This window comes from Nestor notabilis, unplaced genomic scaffold (assembly GCF_000696875.1).
Source record: "Nestor notabilis isolate BGI_N333 unplaced genomic scaffold, ASM69687v1 scaffold2811, whole genome shotgun sequence".
Lineage (NCBI taxonomy): Eukaryota > Metazoa > Chordata > Aves > Psittaciformes > Psittacidae > Nestor > Nestor notabilis.
Window position 1 is genome coordinate 116,119 of NW_009913200.1, and position 24,190 is coordinate 140,308.

The window sequence follows — 24,190 nt, forward strand, 5'->3', positions numbered from 1 at the left end:
CTGAGCAGACATGGGGGCATGCACATTGTCTCAGGGTACCGAGATCTCCAACAAACCACCATCCAGAAGAACTGCATTTAGGAGACTGTCCCCATATAGATTCCTTATGAGAATAATTACAGTTAGAACAAGGAGGTCTAACTCCTGCACCCAGCTGGGATCTTCTGCTCCACAGACCCAGCCCCACTTCTGCATGGGAGAATCTGGAGAGATTTCCTTAACGGCAAAATCCTGACAGACCAGCTGATAATGGGAATAAATTCCAAAGCACTTGTGCTGTGCAAGGTCCTTTGTGACCACTGCTGAGCTCAAGTCACAAGTCCTTGAAACGACTGACCCAGCCAACTCCAAGTTCATGGACCTTTCAATTCCTTCACCTCCTGCTTCACTGGGCAGAGAACAGCTTGTCCTGTTTCTCATGAAAAGAGAGCCAGAGATAGGAATAGTTATATGGAATTTGTATCTATCTATCCAAACCCAAACATTCAAAAATCATGACTCACAATCCCCTCCCAAATCATAGGATTAAATTAACATATCATGGGACTTCGAAAGATGCTGTCTTAAAAATTATGGAACACTATATACTTTGTGTTACTTACTACTTCAAAATATTTACACAGTCAGAAACTGCAAAGTTGTTATCAACAGTTAAAGGAGACAGAAGCTCACCTAGGAAAAAAAATCATCATCACATATTCATAAGATTCCTGGAGGCTGGACCTTTAAAAATAGAGCAAGTGTTACAATTCATCACATGTAAATTTATGGGACTTGGCAACAATGCAGATGTCTCCAGGGATGGTGGAAGAGGGGGAGTGCTCTTGGTTAACCTCATTTTTTTAAATGGATACAGTATGCTGAAAGGGCCCTACTAAGTATTTCCCAAATAAGCCCATTGATTAATGTAGAGCACTATGGAAACAGCAGCACAATGTGCTTAACACCCAGTCACTAAATATTTTGACGTTTGTTAACCAAAACTAGATGCATTCCTGAAAAAGACAAACTGGGAAATAAAACCTACAGTTTTTGAAAGCATGTCCTTTCCATGCCTGTCGCCTAGAGCAGAGCAGAGGTGGGAAGCCAGGTTTAATAAAAAGTAGAGGAGAACAGACCAGTTTTGAAGTGCATGTTCACTTTTTTGGTTAAATGCAAAGAGAATTTCATGGTGGGGGGGAAAGCCTGCATAGTATAGTGGGGTTTCTTCCAAAATAAAAACTAATATTTAATCAATTTTACAAATCAAAAGCGGGTGGATGGAGGGAAATGTTGCTCCTCTCAGCATTTCTTCCTTATTTTTAAATCTGAAATATGAAAAATCACAACTATTCCTCCCTACCACCAGCACCTGCTGCTGCAGGCATGGACAGTGCTATGTCTCAGCCTCACCTGCACGAGTTCAGCCTGGCTTTTGCTCTTTAATCCCACAGTGCTGGCTGTTCACTATTATTACCTTGTGCCTTTGTACCAGAGCCTGCAAAGTTCAGCCCTCCAGCGAGGTGACAGACGCAGAAGCCTGGTGGCATCACACACTGTGTGTAGCTTTGCTGCCAGTCACGGTGGGCAGCCCATGAGCAGCTCCACAAGAAGCCACGCAGCACGGTGCTGCACTTCAGAGAGGTGTTTTCAGCTACTGCTGTCAGAGCCTTCCTCCAGCAGGTACCACATGCCAATAACTGGAGCTGGTGCACAGTTTATGCTTTTGCTGTGTACCAGACTCCTACTCCTGAGGAATATTTACCATTCCAAAACAAAAATACTGCCATAAGGTGTGAATAAAATCAAGTCTCTTTTGTTTAAGAGGAAACATGGTGACTGGCTGGTATTTTCCAACACTGCAGTAATTTTATAAACATCTACTAACAGAGCAGCTTCCATCCTATGAACCTGCAATCGTGGCACTCAGACTCCTGCATCCCCCTGCTCTGCTCCACAATGAGTAGAAGGCAACCAGGAGAGACCAACAGAGCACTGCGTCAGCCACAAAACTCATGGGTCGTTTTGATGGCCAAAGTGGGGAAAAACAGTTGAATGCTGTTGCTTGCAGCCTTCTCTCTCCCCATTCCAACTTACACACTGAGAAATTCATGTGGTTCACTTGGCCTGCGTTTCAGTGCCTCATCCCTTTGACTCTGTTCCTTCAAGTGGTTTCTGGGGACTACTGTATATAAGAGTAGAATTTTTACAACAGACACCATACTCATTGTCTTTTGAAAATGCTTGAGGCAGCATAGTAGAGGGATGGGGATCACTGGGAAGATTTCTTCAAAGGACAATCTAACACACAGTATTATACTTGAAAATGTATTATACTGAAAGAAGATAATACTAGGGTATGAGTGGCAAATAACTGTGCAGTTTGGGAGACACAGTTGGAACAAAAATGGAGCTATATTGCTGTTTCCACTCAAATGACCCAGTTAATCTCAGTGTTAACACCGGCTGTCAAAACATCCACTTAGCAGATTTGCATCCCTTGTTTATTCAGAAAAAAAGGTGCAACATCCAAGCAGTTACCACAGGAATAGAAAATACTACATAGAACAGGTGTTTATGTTTAGCTCCAGTTACTCCATCACTGTCTATCACATACTTAGTACTACGCTACACTACACTTGATTGTAGCCAAAAAGCCAAGAATGCTAAATTCCACACTTAGAAACACATGAATAAAGCAAGAAAGTTTGCGTCCATATCTGAAGATACCATTATTTCCCTGTTAGGATTAAATCCAGTCACTGTCAATGAGAAGCCCATGTACCACATCAACCTTGGTGTCCTTGCTGCAGCCTCCCGACACAGCCTTTGCGACTGGTCCTGAGGAGGCACAGGCACCTCATCCACCATCCCCTTGTTCTGCTCTGACCTGGGGACTCAGTGGGACATCAGACACTTCCACCATCCTGGAGATGGTTTTGGCTGCTTGCAGTGCTTGCTTAGCACAGGTAAAGTGTTCAACTCCTTCCTTACCTTTTCATCCACAGTGGGAAGAACACATTTCCATTTTCAAGGATAAAAAAGCCAGAGACAGCAGATCACATTGGTCACATGCCTTCATGTACACTTTGTACATCAGGTGGCATTAACATCTCTGCCTTACCTTCATACAGGGTATCCCCATTCTCAATAGGAAGCTGCTTCTTGGCAGCTGCTCTGCGATAGACCACGTGTGTCCGGCCTCCTCCCTCCTCCTCCTCCTGGGCTCCCTTCTCCAGAGGTTCAATGAAGAACTCGTCCTTGTCTGTGCGGATCATTCCAGCCTGCAGCGACAGGGCAGAGATCGACCATTTTGCATTACTGCACATACAGCAGACATTGTGAGTAAACAGTTGCAATATGCTTAAGCACACTTTAGTGCTCTCTAGAGAGCAATTAGGATGCAGAGAGGAAACCAGGTGAATTCTTTATTAGAGCAAAACCAAGCATCATTTCCCCAACTTGACAAGAAAGGACAAAACGTACAACCCTGAACCAAGAAGACTTCTCCTCGAACCACAGGAGTGAACTGTAGGTCTAAGGATCTGCCTTAGGAAATACACTCCCTATTAGTAAAAAACTACAGTGAGAGTTACTATGACCTTAGCTATCTATCAGACCCAAGCTGATCCAGTGTTTACTCTCTCTGCTAAATAAAAGATCAGTTCAGCACCATAAGCTGGTCCTGATGCGCAGTTCAACAACAAAAACTGTAGAGTCAGCCCTTCTGTTCAGAAGCAAGACAGAAAAATACCACATCTTACATGCAGGCAACTAAGCTTTGTGACTATTTCCCCCTTGACACAAAGGGTTCAGCTTGACAAAATACTCTTTGAAGGATTAGCCACAACTGGTTCAGAAAAGGTGTCAGTAGTGCATTGCTAAGAAATAAAGATTTATTCAGACTGCACCAGGTACCCGGACACGAAAAAAAAGGGAAATCTGCACTTCTACAAAGCACCCCAAAGGAACATCACCCCAGCAATTCTCACTGTGTTCAGGGCAAGCCCTCATAAAGACTGAAAACTTTAAAAGAAAAATGTCTTTTCAGCATCTTCACGCAGGTGAAACACCTTGGGCACTCTGTATTAGCCTCCTCTTGCAATCCTGCCCCACTGCAGAAGGCCACCGCAGCCAGTAGCTGGCTTGCAGAGATGCTTGGCTTGAATCACTTTTTCTGCATCTGTTTGCACATCTGTGTTTGAGAACTTAAACTAATGAACTCTTTGCTTGTAAACAGAAAGTCTTACTACTCACCTGAGAGAAATAGATTATTACTGAGAGAAGCCCCAGAACCAACCTTCAGAAGCCCCTTCATGATGTTCTTTCTCACTCTGCCCACTGATGATCCTGGAATCACTGGACTTCCAAACTGGGCAGAGGAGACTATCTTGACACTGTCACATGCCACCTTGCTACCTGAGCTTCTGAGAGCCTAAATCCTCTGCTGGGTGAAGCCCTACCTCAAGCTTCCAGGAGAACCAGTTTGACTCCTTCGAACCCAGTATCTTCACTTGAAACAAGCACCATTTAAACACTCTTATCATATCCTAGCACTAAAGTTCTCACACAACACATATTTTTTCTTCCTCAAGCAGCAAACTATATTCCTACTGCTATAAATACAGTATGTTCTTTGGTTGCCTTCTTGGAAAAATGTCAGGTTCATTTGTCATGTCTTAACTTACATTAGGCAAGATTTCCAGTCCCAGATTTCATATATATAATGTACACAAAAACAGATTGAAAGGGAAGGATTAAAGAAGCAAAATTATATTGAAGCAATTTAAACTGATGCCATTCTGCCTGTATAAAGGAAACTGAATTTGAAATCCTGTCCTGTTTCTTCTTATCTAATTTAGATTCCACATCAGACACAACAAAGGTGAGAGGCTCAGCAGCTCAAAGAAGCGAAGACAAGCAGGAAAATAAGTCCTGAACCTAGAGAGACAGCACCTGATCTTTTACTGTAAAGAGGAATACATGAAAAAATCAGAATTTATGTTATTCTCCTATTAATGTATATTTTAATTGTATGCACACACATGTCTTCTGGATCTTAAATATTACATCCAGAAATTGTAAAGCCTTTTAATGAGAAACACACAAGAAGGAACGAGCATTTTCATGCTCAGCTGCACAGAGTGCAATCCACACACCATGCACAGACCCAGGAGCAATACACAGAGAGCTTGGCTGTCCCCAGGTAAAAAAAGGGATTTTTCTTGTTGCAAGTGAGCTGCATGATTGTGCAAATGCTCAGATGAATTCCTGCATTTCTAAATCTAGTATTAAGTAAGCAGCTAATGACAGACCTTAGTTTAAAATGCAGAGCATGCTTCAGGATGTCTGAAACACTGGGGAAAATGCTGCTGTGCTCTGTATGCAGCAGGGAGCACTGATGGAAGTTTGGAGGAATTTAGATCTCCTGAGAAGATTAACAGATAGGCAATTTCTACCATGAGCACTTAAACCAATTAGACAGAAGAGTAACTTTTATAGGTGAACTTTAGCTTCCAGGGCACGGTGGCCTTTTAGAAAAAGCAAACATCTGGGTCAGAGTGAAGACTCCCCCCTGAGAACATGAAGGTGACAGCCTGGGACAGGCTGTAAGACTAAACAAGAGAGATGTTTGAATGCTGGCTCCCAAGACATAAAACCAGTGGTCAAACACCGACGTTCCCTGCAGACATTGTGCCTGGTGCTGGCCCTTTTGCATGCAGGGGGATTCATGTGGCACCCAATACTGCTAAACAGCAGACCATCCATCAGGTGCTCCTATTTCACACTCTGCTTCTGGGATAGACATGACACCATGCTGCACATCCCATGGCAGTATCCTCCCTAATTCCATTGGACAGGAGAAAGGAAAAAATTTAAACTTCAGACATGGCTGAGTATTTTTCTCATTCTAATCTTGGATTACACTGGAATTTCACTTTTTCCTTAGTCCTGAGAAGCATGTCAATTATTTGAGGTCAGAATTATTAAGAAAGAGTTCATTTGTGTTTCAATTGTAACATAATTATATATATTTTTTATATCATATATCCTACATAGTCTTTGATGTAGTCAACAATATTCTTATGAAATAAAAAAAGAAAAAATGGCTGTTTAAGACTTTAAGAAGAGAATTATTTACATGGCAAGACAGAGTTCCTCCAGCAATCCACAGTTCAAGCCATCTGCCTAATAATATACCCACAGTTATAAATGATTCATTAAGAAATATGTGGGGCTCCTCAGTGTCTCCACCACACATTTCCTTGCTGCTTTGGGCAAAACATTTAACCTCTCTACTTCCATTTCTCCACCTCTGAACCAGCATAACAACAATCTTGCAGGATAATCACAAAGACTGATTTGTTATCTTTTTGCCAAGAGCTTGGAACACAAAAAGCTCAAGACGAATTGTCTAATGCATTTGTCCTGATTCCACTCAGAACAGCCTCAAAAAGCCACCATGAAGCTCGCTATGAGGGTGGTGACAAATTAGTACAGGTCACCCAAAGAAATTATGGAAGTGTTCAAGGCCAGGTTGGACACAGGGGCTTGGAGCAACCTGCTCTAGTGGAAGGTGTCCCTGCCCGTGGCAGATGGTTGGCATCAGATGAGCTTTAAGGTCCCTTCCAACACAAACCAGCCTGTGACTCTATGACTTCAGAAAGCTCTTGGGCCATTGTTTGGCCATTCACTTGAGGGGATGCAAAAGCAGAATTAAGCCTTTCCATTACCAGTTTCCCCAAGTTCTGAACAGAACAGTAGTTGCTTTCATAAACTAAGAGCTTAAAACAACATCCAGCAACAGCATTTTTCTGTCCTATACTGCTCGTCACCCATCTGGGACTGCTGTACTTGCAGGAGCTGGGGATTAGCGGTGCTCCCCCTGCACTACACCGTGCAGCCACACATGGGCTGTGTAATGCAGAACTGGGTGTGGGATGGAGCATCTCTGTGGAAAAGACTTCCAGTCCTGGAAAAAATGCTGAGCTGTTACCTCTTCCCCTCCTCTTCTGGGGCTTTTAACTTGAAACTAATATGAATATGGGAATATTGCTAAATAATGATGGCAGCAGCGACTGTGTCCTGTGACTAATAAAAACATAAATTAATTGAAAAAGTGTTTGCCTTTGGAATGCACCAAACTGTAGCAAAGAGCCTGTAATATCCCGCTATTTCCCAAAGTGGGACATCCCCAGGCGTTGCTTCCAAGGGTTTTTAGATCCCAGCTGCAAATTACTCAAGTCAAGCACTGCTTAGCACTCATTAATATGCATTAAAGACTCAAGCAGAAGACACTTAATCAAAAGGAAACTGCAGTTCAGAGAATCAAAACCACTGCTAAGGTTAGCAAGGCTGTTATTTAGAAGTGAAAGCAACACTGGAAAAAATTTACAAGGAAGGCAGGGAATGAGTGTCTTGTCTAGTTAAGGCAAGAATTACATTGATAAGCCACAAATGAGTCCATTGCAATACACAGGGCTGAGGTTTAGAACTCCACTGATCTGTCTGGGTGGTAACAGGGCTCCTGAAGACCTACTTCCAAGGTGTTTGTGGACCACAGGATCTATAGTTACTGGCAATGGCAGTGGCCACATGGGCTTTCTGCCCAAGGTAATTCCACTAGTCCCATCCACCAGGATGAAGACCTCCTCTCCAGCTCATCCACCACACCGCAGAGCTCAGCTGAAGACCAGGTCTCTTCTCCAGCCTTCTCAACATCCTCAACCCTTCCTGCATTTCTAAAGACATTCTTTAAAAGTCTAATTTGACAGAAAACCTGCCTGGCATATTTAGATCTACAGAAAGCTCCTGGTTTTAGAGCATTAGCTCCTGTGGCTAATTAAATGTCTCACTGGCTCTGCAGTTGGTGAGCAACTTAATTGTCTCCTCATTCCCATTCATATCACAGCTCCCTGTTCTAGGCTGTAATGAAGTAACCTATCTAGCTGCTGCTTCAGGACTCCAGAGCCTCAGCCCATCCTGTAACCACAAGTTTAATTAATGTTCATTTTCTTCCTCATTAGTACAGCTTTACAAAGTTTCTCATTGCCATATAAAGGCAGATCTACTTCCCAAGCTCCAAGCAAACGATACAGACAGGAAGCTAAAATTAAATGTGAACAAACCTGAAATTAATAAAAAAAAAAAATAATCCACGTGTCTGCTTAATTAAATTAGTAACCTACAAATCCACAGTGTTTCAGAAACTCTCAGAAACTGCATTTCTGTAGAGAGAGCTCTGTTTTTCTGAGTATTTGATTCTGAAAAAGGTAACCAGCCACAGGACGTACCTGTGTATACGCAAATCCTAAACACAGTTCTGAATTTCAGGTGATTTTCTTGAGACCAAAGGGAGGTTCAAACTATCTGATACTTAACCTCAGTGCCTGGGTTAGGAGCCTGCACTGTCAACTAAGCCTTCCAAAGGGGAATTTGCAATACGGGATCCTCCCAACAATCAGTTCACAGAGTAGCAGAAAGAGGACATTTGCATTTCACCGTATAGATGCCAACAAATACTCTTTAGATGGCTTGAAAGAGAAAATATTTGTATTTGCAGGACAGCTTGTTGGACAAGGTCTTATTCTATTTTTATATCACTGTGTCTCTACCCTAAATACACAACCACTATTATGTTTGACCAAAACTGGCACTAGTACAGCAGAGAAGTTGAAAGCAAATTCCACGTTATTTTTATTTATGATCCTTCCCTAGGTCCTAGAACCACAGGAACATGCTTTTCCCAAACAACAACAGATGTGTCCTCCCAACGCTGAAGTCAAGTACGGAAATACTATTAGTTCAATTACATTAGAATGGGCCTGATGCACCAGGAGCTCTGATGGCTGAAAGTGTGTAGCAGAACTAAGGACATAACACAGACCTTCCAAATTCATCCCTGCCCACATGGGATCTCTCAGCATTTCCAGTTCTGCAATTCATTCCCAATCACACAATACATTAGTTCAGGAACAGACGCGTTTTATTTCCATTCAGCTTCATTCATATAGGTAACAATGCAAAAAGAAAGCTTCTTATGTCAGATTTGCATTTGATTCTTTGAGAACATGCCTCGAACTACTGAAGCGTTGCAGAGGAAGAATTGTGCAGTGCTGCAAACTCATCTTTCTTTACAGTGAATGGAGGTACTGAAGGAATTGTAGCAAATGTTTGGAACATGCTGCCATTTACTGTGCTGCATGCTGCTGCCCTAGAGCTACACTGATTTATTCAGTCTCAGGTTGGATGGGGAAGGGGAGAAGAAGGAAGTTTTTAACTGATCATATATATTTGTATTACCATTAGTCTAAAGGAGTATTTTTCCGCTTTTCTTCAAGTCAGTTTGCAATTAAGGTGCTTTATTTTCACATAGCCTCAGAAAGTTATGGAGGGAAATAATTATGTATACAGGCAGGAATCATATAGACAGACTGACAGAGGGGCAGAGCCTGCTGGGTAACCCTACGAAAGATGTGTGTTACTTACTCCCCCTATTTATCCTCTGCAGAATGGAGATAAGGTCACATTTTTAATGCCCTTTGAGATCCACTAACGAAAAGCACCATCTGAGAGCTGTTAGTACAGTAAGTGCTTTCATGATAGGCTGCTTCTGTGCAGTCCTTGTAGCTCAAGGGAGGATGGGTATCCAGCCAGCCAGCCATCCATTCATGCATCTATACGCTTCCTCAGCTACCAAAAATAAAGTTTTGTCCCTGGAGCCCAGCTTAGTCACTACACAATTGCAGGTGTGATTAATAATAGCAGCGGGACAAATCTGCAGCCAGTATAACCTGAAGCTAAAAGAACTGCCTTAGTTTATAGCAGATGAGAATCTGGACCCAAATCTTGTAGGGTATAACTCATTTCAGAAACTCAAAAGGGTTTTCTGTGGTTTTCAAAGACACAATAGTCAGACAGACTGTGTCTCGTTCTCACTGAACCATCGAGAAGACAGACACAATTAAAGTGCTTTCACAAAGCAATGCCAGCAGATTTCAAGACAAGCGTCCTGGCCACAGTGCCTGGGCTTTTACCAGTGGGCAATGCTAAAAATATTGCTTCCAACTTCTCTGCCTTCAAAAGGAAATCCCCAGAGTCTCACCTCTGCCACTTAGTGCCTGCTAGGGGCCAGCAGCCATGCAGGACACCAGGAACATGACCAATCTCCTGCCTCTGTCCCCTACAACCTGCTCCATCCCAGCAGTCACTCGCCTCTGAATCCAGGTAGATCACAAGAGGTAAATCTCATTTTCAAAAGGTTTAGGTAATACACAAAAACATGGATTTCTGCAAAATGAGTCTCTGCAGCAAATACAGAGTACAGCCTGCAAAAAGCATAATGGAGACTTTGGAGCAGGCAAACTCAAGAGTGTGATACACATCACACATTTGCCAGCTTGACTTCCACCTTTCAGATGCCTCCACCACCACCAGCAGCAAGAACCTTCCAAACTCTTCCAGAGTTCAGCTACAGCAGCTATCACAATGCTATAGCTCTTTAAACAGAGACAAGCAGTTCTTTTAGGTAAAATAATGCTTAAGCAAGAACATTTTGGAAAGTCTCTAGGCTTGATGTCCACAGGTATGTGTAATTCCAAGTGGGAAAGAGATGAGTTATTAAATAGCTGTTAAGAATGAAAATGATAAATGCGGCAGATCTTGCAGACTCAGGGGATTGTAAACTTGATTGCTGTTGTTGCAAGCAGGGAATAGTAATTGCTGTTCCCTGCAACAGAGTTTCTCAATTTTAATCTTTCAGGGAGGAAAAGCATGAATATCAAGTCCTTGAATTTGCTAACAGCAACATCCAAAACCATTAACTTTCCCAATTTTAACACAAGGAACCATTTGAAGTAAAGCATTTCTGAGGTCCCTTTGACAAAATGCATAGTTGAGTCCTACCCTCAGCAATAAAATTGAACTGACATTCTGCAAGAAAACAAAGCCAGTCTGACTGGAAAGCTCTTCAGCTCAAACTCACAAAATGGGAGAGTTGCTACACAAGTTTCTATTCAAAAATATATTTGCTTAAGGCACAAACCACCACCCACTGAAGTCAACGGGTGTCACATTCATAAATCTCAAGGTCAGGATTCATAAATGGAATCATAAATATTAAAGGAGTTTAGTCTGACCTTCTATATAAGACTCTCACCAAAGCATTGCTGCAATGATTCCCAAAACCAGTCTTCATCCTGAATTCAGCAGAGCTGGATCAGATCCATTAATGGGTAGCAAACAGAGTCTAGGTCTTTGCTATGGTAAACAACATAAAAGGATCCAAACCACAAACTGGAGAAGAAGTTTTACTGTATTAGAAAAAGTTTTATATATTAAAGTAATCTGAGTTGAAACTTAGCATTTAAAATCATTTAAAATTATGTTATACAAATCCTGAATCTTCCCTTTGGAAGATGTCACTGCTGCAACATTTCATATTCCACAGGGGTGCATGAGCTGCAGAACACAGGCTGCAGGACAGCAGAAGCCAGCTCTGGCCTGAGCTATTTCCTCCTTTTTCTCTTCCTCCTCTTTCTTTTCCTCCTCCTTCTCCTCCTCCTCTGTGCTTTACCACCCCTTCTCACACAGCAGTCCCAGTGTTCATGCAGTCACACAGTGAGCAGGCTCTGGATGCTCACCCTAAAATCACCGTACTAGAAAGATGTGCACCTTGGCAGAACCAGGTCCCCCTAGTCTTCAGCTTCTGATGTCCAGTGAGAGCAAGACCCCCAGCAGATAAAGATTCCCACCTGGGAGAGAGCATCTCACACCCATTTCACACTGTTCCATGCAACAACTCCAAACCCATACCCAGCCACATGTACAGGAGTGACTGATGCTTTTATGCATGGTGTGGAAATCAGATAGGGTCCTTCTCTGCTAAATGCAAGTTTTACTTCAACTGCATGCCTATGAGGGTGAGGGGAAACAAAAGTACCAAACTTGCTACAGCTCGGGCTTGTTTTCCTTTTCACATCCTATAGTCAGGCTTACTTTAACCTTCCTTCTCTTACCCTGAGTTGGAGGAATGAACCTGAAAAGCAGTTATCCAAATGAGAGCATGAAAAACTAATGAGAGATGAACTTTCCATTTTATACCGCACTCTGATCCAGGCTCCCAGTACAAGATGTCAACAAAGTGCAAGATTCAGTACAGAAACTAAAATAATTAATCCCTGGAGGAACAGGCTTATTAAGAAGGATTAAATCAAAGAATTAATGTGCACTATTTGTCTATATGACAAAGAGGAAGGGAGGCATATGATAACTCTCCAAGATTTGAAAGCACAGAGATAATAAGAATTGCTGATGAGAAAAGCTTGGACATAGCAGGAAACAAACAAAAAAATAAACTCTGATAGAAATTTTAGCCTACAGTGTTACAGGCAGTCTTGTGCAGCTTAAAAAATCCTTCAGTTAACATCCCTTAATCATTACATTGCACTAGTACATACAGTTCAAGGAAAAAAGTTTAGGCATTGCACAATAACAAATTCATTTTAGCAGACTTCTGCAGAGGAAGAGATAAAGAACATCAGCTGAGCCCAAACCCAGATCAGGGAACTGAGCTGTAGCTGGTGATCCATGTCCTTGGAAAAGCAAAATCAAACATAAACTGGGCCTCTTCTGTGAGCTCCTTGCTTGAGCAAGGGGAGCCCAGCCTGTCGCAGGGCTCTGCTTCGCCCTGACCCAGCCAGCAAGGCAAAGGGGAGTTTCAGGGCAGTGGGAGCTTGGCTGTAGTTGGAAAGAAGCTGGAGGCTCCTTCTTGCTAACTGCACAGGCCAGCCACAAAACCAGAAGCCAGACAGACCACCCAGAGACACCTGAAGCAACCTCCTCGCTGCTACAGGTGAAACAAAATGCACTCTCACATAAATGAACACCATTCCTTAAGGGCAATGTATGTGCTTCCACGTGGCAATGTGACTGCTAAAGCAAATGTGCTGATCTTCTAGACCTCAAGGTCTAGAGGTCTGTTAGGAAGCACTGGGGAGGAGCTGGTGCTCGTGGCCACTGTGGGCATGAGGACAGAGGTTCTGGATGTCAAGGTGCAAGCTGAAACCAGGAGTTTCATTATGACGTGGTTTTAGTGTTCGCAGTCTGATGAAAGGACAAGTCAAAGAGAGAGTGTTGAGCAAATGAGCTGTGGATTCAGTGGATATGGAAACAAGAGTCTGCTATTGCGGAAAACTATGGAGTGGATAAAGTCAGCACAGTACAGACCAGTTTCTGCCACATCATCAACGTATTGAGCACTGGAAAGGCTTTAAAGAGAACTTCAAATAAAAGGAGAGGAGAGTACAGAAGGCCAAGTTTGATGTATACTGATAAGAACATATCAGACACTCAGTGAAAGACAGTCTGGGGACATTTAACAGCAGGATAGAAAGCACACAGGAACAAACCAGCCTGCCAGTGGAAAAGAGAGCCTAGAATCAACTCAGATTAACCATTTAACCATGCCAAAGAAGATTCCAGAATCCCTCTAGATGAAATTTCTAGGTGTATATAGGAAAAGATCGGTATAGGGTGATACTGTTAACTGCTTGATCAGGACATCAACAGCAGCTGAGACACACAGAGGGAGAACAGAAGACCTACAAGGACAGAAAGCACATAATAATGGAAGGAGTCTACAGCCTCTGGGGAGATTGGGCAAATATTACTTGGAGAGCGGTGCTAAGGATGGATTTTTAGGCATCATTAGTGATTGCTTCACAAAGCTCTTGAGACCCAGCCCCACAAAGGGGATGCAGTCCTCAACTGCCTGAGCAGTGCAGTTGAACTGTTGCTGTTGAAGAATACTCAGTAACACTGACCACATCATGCTTGTGTTTGATGCCAGGGCAGGAACAACAAACCCTGTAATACTTCTGCTGCAGTGTTCACTTCTAGAAAGGATGACTGCGTAAGAATAGAGAAACCTGTTAAAGAAGAATGAAATGGGCATCTTAAAAAGAACCTCATTACAGGTAGAATTAAAGACAGTGGATTGGAGTCCCAGAGCAAGCATCCACCAAACAAGTTCAGACAGAGCAAATGAAAATCAGCATTGCTGAACAGCAAGGCAAGTTTGGCAGGTTGTTGGAAGCATACAGGCATCCTACCAAAGGAGAATTGAAAGGGCCATAAACTGGCAGATTAAAGATAAAATCACAATAAGGCATCACAAAAGAGAGTCTGAGGAATAACTTTCAGAAAGCTTAAAAACTAATTATACAACCTTTCTGAAATACATCATAAGCTGAAAACTCATCAGGGTACCTGTAAGGCCAACAGATTATCCAGGTTTGAAGGAGAACTCAGAGGCAGTACTGTAACAGCAAAATTAAATGAGGTTCTTCAAACCATGGCCACCTCAGAGAACCTGGAGGAGGCCCCTATATAAGAGCTCTTCCCATCTCAGGTTGAACTGAAGGATCTGCCTCAAACTGAAAAATCAGAAGAGGAGTTCATAGCATAAAATCTACAATGAAGAGGTTACAGGACTTCATCCTGACAAAACTAAGAAATTAAACCATTCAGCTACTGAGTGTGTCATGGTTTCCTCAAAACTGCCTCAGAAACAAAGGACTGAGCGCAAATGAAGAGCTCCCAAAGCGCACTCAGGTACAAAGACCAATAAGCCCAAAAAACAATGGGAGTACAGCTTCATACAACACACGTTTAAGTTTTGGAACCTCCTGCCATAGGAAAAGATCTACTAAGAAAACAGGAGTCTACTAATGTTATGACACCAGACACTCACTACTGGCCAGCTCTGAAGACAGGATGAGGACTTACATGGGCATCTGGTCCAACACACTATGGCTCATGTGACTGTCTTTCCCTTATCTTAGAATCATACAATAGTTCGGGTTGGAAAGGACCTTAAGATCATCTAGTTCCAACCCCCCTGCCATGAGCAGGGACACCACACACTAAACTATGTCACCCAAGGCTCTGTCCAACCTGGCCTTGAACACCTCCAGGGTTGGAGCATTCACAACTTCCTTGGGCAATCTATTCCAGTGCCTCACCACCCTCACTGTGAAGAACTTCTTCCTTAGATCTAACCTAAAGTTCCCCTGTTTAAATTTAAACCCATTAGCCCTTGTCCTACCACTACAATCCCTAATGAAGAGGCCCCCTTCAGATACTGGAAGCTGCTATGAGGTCTCCATGCAGCTTCTCTTTTCCAGGCTGAACAGCCCCAACTTTCTCAGCCTGTCTTCATACGGGAGGTGCTCCAGTCCTCTTATCATCCTCGTGGCCTCCTCTGGACTTGCTCCACCAGCTCCATGTCCTTTTTATGTTGAGGACACCAGAACTGGACACAATACTCCAAGTGAGATCTCACAAGAGCAGAGTAGAGGGGCAGGATCACCTCCTTTGACCTGCTGGTCATGCTTCTTTTGATACAGCCCAGGATATGGTTGGTTTCTGGGCTGCAAGCGCACACTGCCTGCTCATGTCGAGTTTCTCATCAATCACCACCCCCAAGTCCTTCTCCGCAGGGCTGCTCTGAATCTCTTCACCTCCTTGAATCTTGATCACCTCCAGTTTTTTATGTGTTTTTTTCTGTTTGTGCTTTTCCTGATATTTTTCCCCTCTGCTCCCTCCAAGGCTGCAACTACCAATAAAACAATTTAATATTGTCTGAATTGAAGAACAAGAATGTTCCCTCTGCCTTTTCCTCTGACTATGGCTCCAGTTACCATAACTCCAAACTCCAAACAGCACAAAAGAACTTAAAATACCACATGCATTCTAAAGAATGCAACCACAGTTAGATAATAACTGTAAAAACAGGAAAAGTTAGCAAATGTTGAAGTAGAAGGTAGACTGTTAATAACATTTTATTTTGGTAAACAAAAAGCACCTCTACTCTTGGGCAAAAGTTAAAATAAAAGTCCCTGTTTCCTCACAAAAATAGAAATGAAGCTCCAACCTTTTTGCAGGAACTAGATATAAGTTGAACACAACATACACTGGGTCAAATGGAGCCTGTACAAAGGATGCACTCCCTGAAAATAAGAGAGCATGGGAAAGAAATGCGAAGAAAGAAACACAAATCAGCCTGTAAATCCTTCAGAACTACTAGAAATCAAATTACATACCATATGTCAGTGGGCTAGTATATTCACACCAGCAGAGCTGGGTTAGTGCCACCACACATTCTGGTAAGTTTACAAGTAGCATGTGTTTATTTGGACAATACTATTACCACAAAAGATATTAAGGAAGTTCTTCAGGAGGCGGTTTCCATACTTTACATGTCTTCTGTAAAACAACGAGGCTTTCTTATTTAAAGTGGCCTGTAAATCTCAAGAGATTGCTTTATAATTAAACAGACATTATAAATTTATACCACTAGGCAGAGAGAAAAAAACCCCACCAAAAATATTTGTAGCACTTGAGCCAGCAACAACGCTTACAAACTTCTTAAAGTCAACTGTTCAAATATAGTTACCAGAACTACAAGCCAGGAATTTGGATCAGAGGAAATACTGTAGTAAGAAAACCAGTTATCTCCCCATATGAATGGAAAAAAAATGTTAGTTTTAAAAGAAATTATCAGATAATCTGTATGAGCTCCACCACCCAAACCAAAGGCAGGTATTGCAATGATGTCTCTAGAGGGGGAACAAATACCCAGCACAGGGCAAAACGTAGGGAATGCTGGTGAGGATAGCCATCGGTGACACAGTGGCATGTAAGGCCTGACAGTGAAACATCCCTCATCTGGAAAATAGAGGTTCCAACCAACTCATGTTCATCCCAGATGAGACAGATGAACACACTGGGGTAGGACATTGCCATGTGACCACTGAGCCAATGAGCTTCACGATGAACTTCCAACATCTCTGAAAACTTACAAAAGAGGTCAACAAAGTCCTCACTTGGCCACTTTAAATTTGCTGCTAACTACACAATTCAGGTTAGAGATGGCACAATTCAGGAAGATCAGGGAATCAGCACACAGGAAACTGTCAGATGGAAGCTAACGCTGACAAAAAACTAAAATGCTTCAGCAGAAGCATTTAACCAACCTACACACCTTACAAAGTCCTAAATTAGCTGTTTCCAACTGAGGTGAGGGATGGATGACTATTGCAACCAGTTCAGTGAAGGTTTCCTCTCACTGTACAGTCAAAGTCAGCCAGCACCAAAATAAATAAATAAATAAATAAAAGGATGTTTAAATATGGGATAAAAAAAGACAAGACAGATGGCATTATTATTTTGTTACACAAATCAGTGGCAAAGCTGCACTGAAAACCCTGGATTCAGGTTACAAATACAACCAAAATGAAATGCTTCCGAAGCAGTTTAATACGTATGACCAGGACCTCAAAACCACGCTCACTTTAGCAGGGAGACTGAAGACATTAAATGTTTGGTTTAACATGAATGAGAAAGAGGGAAACAATTAATGGTGCAATAAGGAATACCTGAAAGTCACCATTTCACAGTAAAGACAAAGAGAGTAACAATTAGATTAAAACAAGATTTCCCCTGCCTCCCTCTGTCTAAAACAAATCACAGGGCAACTCCACAGCTTTCAATCTCCAGCTAACATCTTATAGCAAATTAAAGACCTTTAATACAAACAGTGAGGAGCCACAGAAGCTCCAGGGTGCCCCAGAAAGAACAGAAGCAGGTCTGGACTTCTTCGTCTTGGACTCCTGCCAGACCAAAAGACTTTATTAAATGAAAATGCCCAGAGGATCCTAAAGAGGAAAACCTCTTTCAGTTTATTTGTTTTAACTAGTGATATTAGTTCATATTTATAGGTTGAGTTTGTACTGGTAGCTTTTTGTTTTTACAAGTCTATGTTCCAGCTGACCCTGGTTTCACAGCACTTACACCTACTGTGACAGTTTTACAACCTGTTGTAGATGCCTCACGCGAAACAGCCAAAGCCGTGCTGTTCTTTTGGTAACACCATCAGGTTTCATAGCTCTCCTTCAACAGGTTTCAGATTCTATTTAGGTACCTCATCTCTATGGTAACTGCCAACCCTACGGAGCCTCACAGCACCGTGACAGAGGAAAGCAATCCCGCGTCCCTCGCTGGGGAAACAGGATGCAGAAAAACTGGATGACTTGCTCAGGGACCTGCAGGAACTCTGTGGCAGAGACGGGAAACCAGATGTCCTGAAGGCCAAGGCTAGAGCATGAACCACAAGATGCTCTTTGCTCTCCTACCAGGAGAAACTCACGCTCCAAGTGGCTCTCAGCATCAGAGTCACTTCCATCCATACCGCAGTTCTCAGTTTACAAAGCAGAAGCCTTAAGGGATAAGTCACTACATGCTCTGTGCCTTTGCTACTCTGCTGAAAGAGTTGGTCAACGAACAACCCTCTCTTCGAGCTGCTTACACCAGCAGGGCCACCAACCCAGGGCCGGTCGCTGCAGCACAATTTGGAGCTTAGCACAATTAGACTTTCATGGGATTCATCTGAACTCTGGGGAAGCAGGAATTTCACAAAGCTATAAAGGTCGCTTTAAAAAGTTTTCCAGATTTTATCATTTTTCACACAGTCTGCAGTTCTCCTTCCTGGCTGTTGAAAAACGGCACACAGCTGTGCTTTGGATCAAGGCTGTGACTTTTGGCAGCAGGCAGAGGAGGCCCGATGAGAGGCTGGGGCAGGCAGCATCACCCTGAGCCGCCCTGAGTCTCCTGTCACCGAGGAGGGACCGGTCCCCCTTGCCTGCAGTGCTGCAGGCTCCTGCCGTACCACAGCACTTCTGAACTACTAAACACCAACCTGGATGTGCTTTGTTGAATAGGATCAATGTGAAAAATGAACACACACATAAAAGGCAGTGGGCAAGATACAGGAGAAAAATCTAACGAATGTTGGATTTCCCCCCATTTTAAGGCAGTTTTTCTTTCCTGTATTTTCTACCTGAAGTTTTTGTTTTGTTACTTTCGGTCTGTTCTGGTGTTATCCAGGCTCCTACCAATTCTCAGCATCTTATTTTCACATCCGTCTTCTCTCCAGATTCTGAACATATTTTCTGCCTTTTCCAAAGAGCTCACAGGGTTTCTTGTAGTTGCAGAACAGATGGCACAACACTTAGATTTGCTTTAGTAAACGGACAAATGTGATTGCTTTGTTCTTCTCCCCTCACGTCTGTGCTCAGTGGAGGCCTGCCTCTGTGAGCCAGGCAGCCAAGGACAGCGATGCTGTGGCCATCAGATGGCAGTGGGGCAGGACCAGGCACTTGCTGGATCTCCTGGAGCCAGCCAGCTCTTGGGCACATGGGTGGGCAGAGACACAGCAGCACAAGAACCAAATGCAAACGGCCACCCTAGGCCTACAGGACTAACAAACCTTTGGAAAGCATTAAAGCACAAGGGGAGGTAGGGAAAATGAGGAGCACAAAAGAACATGATACACTGACTCCCTCAGAAGACCCTGAGGACAAGGACTGTCATTTTTAGCCATATTTCAACTTCTGATGCAGCCTTTCCATCAGTCAGAATTATAAGATGTGGAAGGAACCTGTTCCATCTTGGAAAGCCAGAGGCCACTTAAGTCTCATGACAGCAGAGTGTGATCAGACCCAGCTTCTTGCAGAAAGCACAGGGCAGTGGGAATTAACCCCTGGCCTGCCAAGCGCTCTCCTGTGGTGGCAGACACACAAGGCAAGTCCCCCGTGAAGGTTTTGACTGGTGATGGATGAAAACAGTCTAAAAATGCTTATATAGATAGAGGACTCCACTCATTCTTCAAGTGGCATCTCCTGTGCCCACAAAGCACAAACGTACAGGGCCCACAGTGGCATCTCCAGGGGTGTCCCTCACTTAGTGCTCCAGATTTCTTCTGGGCACAAGTGCCTCATAAGCAAGAAGATGATGATGAATTCATACTTCCAAACGATCACATCGGCAACCAGGCATGCATTTGAAAGAGGTCTAAGCTATGAGAACATGTCACGTCACCCGTGCTTTGGGAACTACTCCAGCACACTCCAATTCACTCAGGAATTTTCAGACACCCATTTTTGTTTTCCACTTGAGCTAATACCCATTTAGAAATATGGTAAATCACCATGAGAAAGAGATGTAATTTTTCAACCCATATAATCCCCAGGGAGGAAGAGAGAAAGCACAAGGAAGGTAAATTAGCTTTGGGAAAAAACACAGCACATGAATAAAGGGATTTTAAAAATACCTGTGTGCTCCCAGAGCTCAGATTCCTGGTTTTACCCTGGGCTTTTGATCCTCCATGTGCTACATTGGGATGTCTTCACTTTATCAGCCACCATTAATACAGACACAATTCTAAACGTACTAATGCATCCTTAGTTATAAACACATCAGTATGTTCAGGGGAACTAAGTGATTTTATCATGAACCAACTTGTTCATGCACTCACTAACTTCCACATTCACAAGTGTGTTGTCTTTGTAAAACTGGTCACTGCAGGTAATGATTCTTAACCCCAGCTCTGACAGCAACAATCTTTGGCAGCCACTTCCTACCTGGGGTGAAGAAGAGGAAGAGAAGAGAGCAGAGTAGTGAAGGTCAGTATTTTATATCAATGTTTTTTTCCAAGGGTTTTCTTACAGAGTTTCCACTGAATTTTAATAGTTTATGCAGGAAAAGAAAAAGTCATTTTAGTTCAATCTCACAGGAATTGAAAACTACTTTTTTCATGTCTTGCAGAGAGTTTTAAAGATTAGCATGATGCTTGATACTTAATTGCATTTTAAAAATAAGAACAACTTCAGCTTTCTTGCAGGCAGCTCCTGAAGTGAATCACATGATTATGCAAAGCACAACCAATATTTTGGTGCCAAAAATACAGCTCAGCAGAGAGATGTATAAATACTGGCCAAACCTTGGAAAATAAGGGTTACAGACGTAGATAACAGAACGCTCCTTTCAGCTGCTATTCAAATTTCCTTCCTTTTAAACTTCCTTGGAAAGGAATCAATTAAGAAACAAACATTTCTGCAGCTTCTGCACCATCCTTATTTATTGCTTCTGCCTCATGGGGAAAATTAAATCACACCTTAAAAATTCTCCTTAACGTTTCCTTTCAGAATGCAAAGTCACTCGTTATGGCCAGAGCTGTCAGTGCTCAGCTCCTGTGCCCCAACAGTCATGGGGCTATAAATGCAAAGCCTTGAGAACTATAAGTCCAGGTAACAGCAGCTGGTCTTTGGGACTATGTTCTTCTCCAAGACTTGCTTGTGGCTCTGCAGCGATGAAGACACTTGGCATAGGTGAAAGATGCACACAAACAGAGGGTTTTCCCATCTTCCAAGTGATTCATAGGGGAAAAATTGCTGAAAGATCCATTTACTTTCAAATTCCTCTTTGTGCTCTGCCAAGGCAAATTTGGGCATTTGTACGTTTCGGTTCAGTGCTTGTAGAAATTTTAGAGAGGGCTAAAATTAACATGCAGGGACTCTTAATTACACCTCATTCAGAAAGAGCTGAAATACAGCTAAATATTTGGATGTATGAAGAAGTAAGTAAACTTCCTTTTCAAACTGGACCTAATCTTTCCTCCATGCAATTGCTGGCATGTGCATGTACTTCTAAACAACAGCCAGGAGCTGAAATTAGGAGGCCCTTGTGAATTTAATGGAAAAAAAACATCATTAAACAGAATATCAGTACCACAGAGCAGCTTTGCAGTGTAAATACATATACAGATCAGCACAGACCATGGGATCATGCCATCTAACGTGCCTACAATGTTTTTTAAAAGCATTTGATTCACATGGAAAACATGTGGAGAGAGAAGCCTAGAAAGAGACTCCCCCATCTGCCACCTTTTGCCCCAGTAACTCCTGTCTCACTTACTCGTCATGCTGAACCTGCAACTCTTCCTGGCAAGGAAGCGATTAACCATACTCTTAATTCTTGCTGGAAATGGCTAAGACGGAATAGCCAACATGCTCAATATCAAGACACAAGGCTGTAGCAAAGACTGTGGACACTGTGCTTAGAAAAGCATGTCCCTTCAGGTAGTACACACCTATGGGTGTCTGCTCTCATTCTGCTACTACGCAGAAGAAGAAGAGTGAGATAACTGGCTGACTCCTTTCCATCTGTTCTCCTCTAATCTGTTCTACATCTTTTTAGTTGAGCGATACAGATAAGAGCAGGTCCTCATGAGTGACCTAATGCTCATTAATAATACACACATTAATAATGGAATTTGTTCTTCCTCTTTCCTTTGACCCAAGTGTAAAGAACTGTGCACTGAAAACAACATATAGCTATTCCTATTTCTGTCTTTTTGTGCATTTCAGACAGCCCAATATGCATCCCTTACACACCCCATTTAGGGATGTATAATGTCAAATCAAAACAGGTCATGTTCTTCTCATCTATTATTAACCAAGAATTTTCTGTACAGATTTGAGTATATGTTTACTCTGTAAAAACTACACATTGCAAGTTACAGTGAAGAGCAATACTGGACACCTCCATACACAGAGCAAAAAACAGGAAGAACTTTGCAAAGCAAATGAGCAAATGCTTAAATAGAGCCTATTATATTGCTCTCTGTTGCAGTGGAAAAGGGAGAATAAATATTGAACATGCAGTATTATTATTTATTTTTACTGCAGTAGCTCAGGAGTAAAGAATTGGGCATTGCATGAATATACAACCCACAAACTGCTTAGGATCAAACTACAGCCCTGCACACTAGGACTAGATACAAAAACCAAACCAGGACTGGGGTAAACATCAGGTAATCAGAAAGAATTATGATCTGCCAACAGAGAGCAGCTGGAGAACTTAAGCTTGCATAAGTCAAGCATGGTTACCCAGGTACACGTGGCAAAGCCTGCACTGCTCAGCCACACAGGGCTACACAGCCCAGGCACCTGCCTCCTGCAGTCTGCATAGAGAATCCATCATAGAGGCATTTAGGTTGGAAAAGACCTTCGAGATCATTGAGTGCAATGGTAATGTGCATGATCCAGGGCACAGAGCCCTGGAGGCTGACTCCACACGGGAGGCACATGTCAGGCTGAGGGCATAACCATGCAAGAAATGATGAAAAACAAAACAACACGGGTTACAACAGATTGCCAGGTATCAATCCAAATGTGACAAATGATCCCTCTGGGCAATGCTGTTTCAAGAGGTGTCTACCTGGCAGGGCAGCAGCCAAGTACGGAAGCATGGGCTGCCAGTCTGTGCTCTCCTGAAGTTGCACTTTCAGTGCTCATCCGACAATGTAAAATATAGCTGGGGTAAATAACACACATTTCTTGAAGTTCTGATAGGATTTAATTGTATTAATAATGACAACCCAGTCACTGAGGCAGACTAGAGAGGCAACAAACCAGGGTGTTTCCTAAGGTCAGCACCGCTTCCCAGCTTGCAGGAGTCCCAAACCTCAGCACAGTGTAACCAACAGCATGCAGCCAGAGCGACTGCAGCCAGCAAACCTGCAGCACACAGCAGCCTCTCACATAAGCAGCAGTATATGTGTCTAATGCCTTTAATATTGTATATTGTAATCTGGTGCATAAATAAAGCCTATTATAGTGGGCAAAGGAAAGATGGGTGCAGTTTCTACAGATCAGTGTGCTTGGGAGTAGAAGTATTACATTAGCTTCCAGCTTTGAAAAAGTGCAAAGATACACAGTTCTCATTAGCTGATGAGTTTTGTGAGTTATGGAAAAGATATTTGAAGGTAACTAATTCATGCTACTGTGTGACCGAGTCAATGCTGTTCAAAACAGACAAACAAAACCCACACAAACAACACACAAAGCCACAATCTACTTATGTAAAACTTCATAATCTCTGGGCCTGACATGGACTTGTTCTGACCCGTTACTAGGAATAGAGAAACAGACAAAAAAGTGAGAGTTCCTCCTCATTCACTCTGCAAACCGGAGCCTGAAAAAGTTAACAACAGAGTTTGGTGATATTACCATGATAGAAACAGCATTTTTATATTGATTACTATGAAAATCGGAAGTTAAGCTTCAGAGTAGGTAGAAGACAGGAATAAATTAGGCAGTTTATTTTTGTTAATGAAATTGTTTCATCTGTCTTCTAATGAAATAATGCTTTGGCAGAACAGCTGGCCAGAACTGGAAATTTTGGCAAATACTACAAAATCCTCATATGCTCATGAATCAGAACACTCTGAAATCTTAGACAATTCTTTCAACAAAGCAAAGATCAGCAAGTTATGATAATGTAATCAAAAATTTCTGTGTCCAGTGTAACT

The 24,190-nt window shown here is 42.6% G+C and overlaps 1 protein-coding gene across 1 annotated transcript in view; it reads right to left on the minus strand.

Moving 5' to 3' along the window:
- Positions 1-24,190, minus strand: part of ADAMTS2 (ADAM metallopeptidase with thrombospondin type 1 motif, 2) — a gene marked incomplete at its 5' end in the record, with an annotated part of 171,800 nt that overhangs the window by 103,051 nt on the left and 44,559 nt on the right. The window contains one exon of the mRNA XM_010023078.1: positions 3,104-3,263. Within this exon, the coding sequence (XP_010021380.1) occupies positions 3,104-3,263 (160 nt within the window). The remainder of the gene's footprint in view (positions 1-3,103; positions 3,264-24,190) is intronic.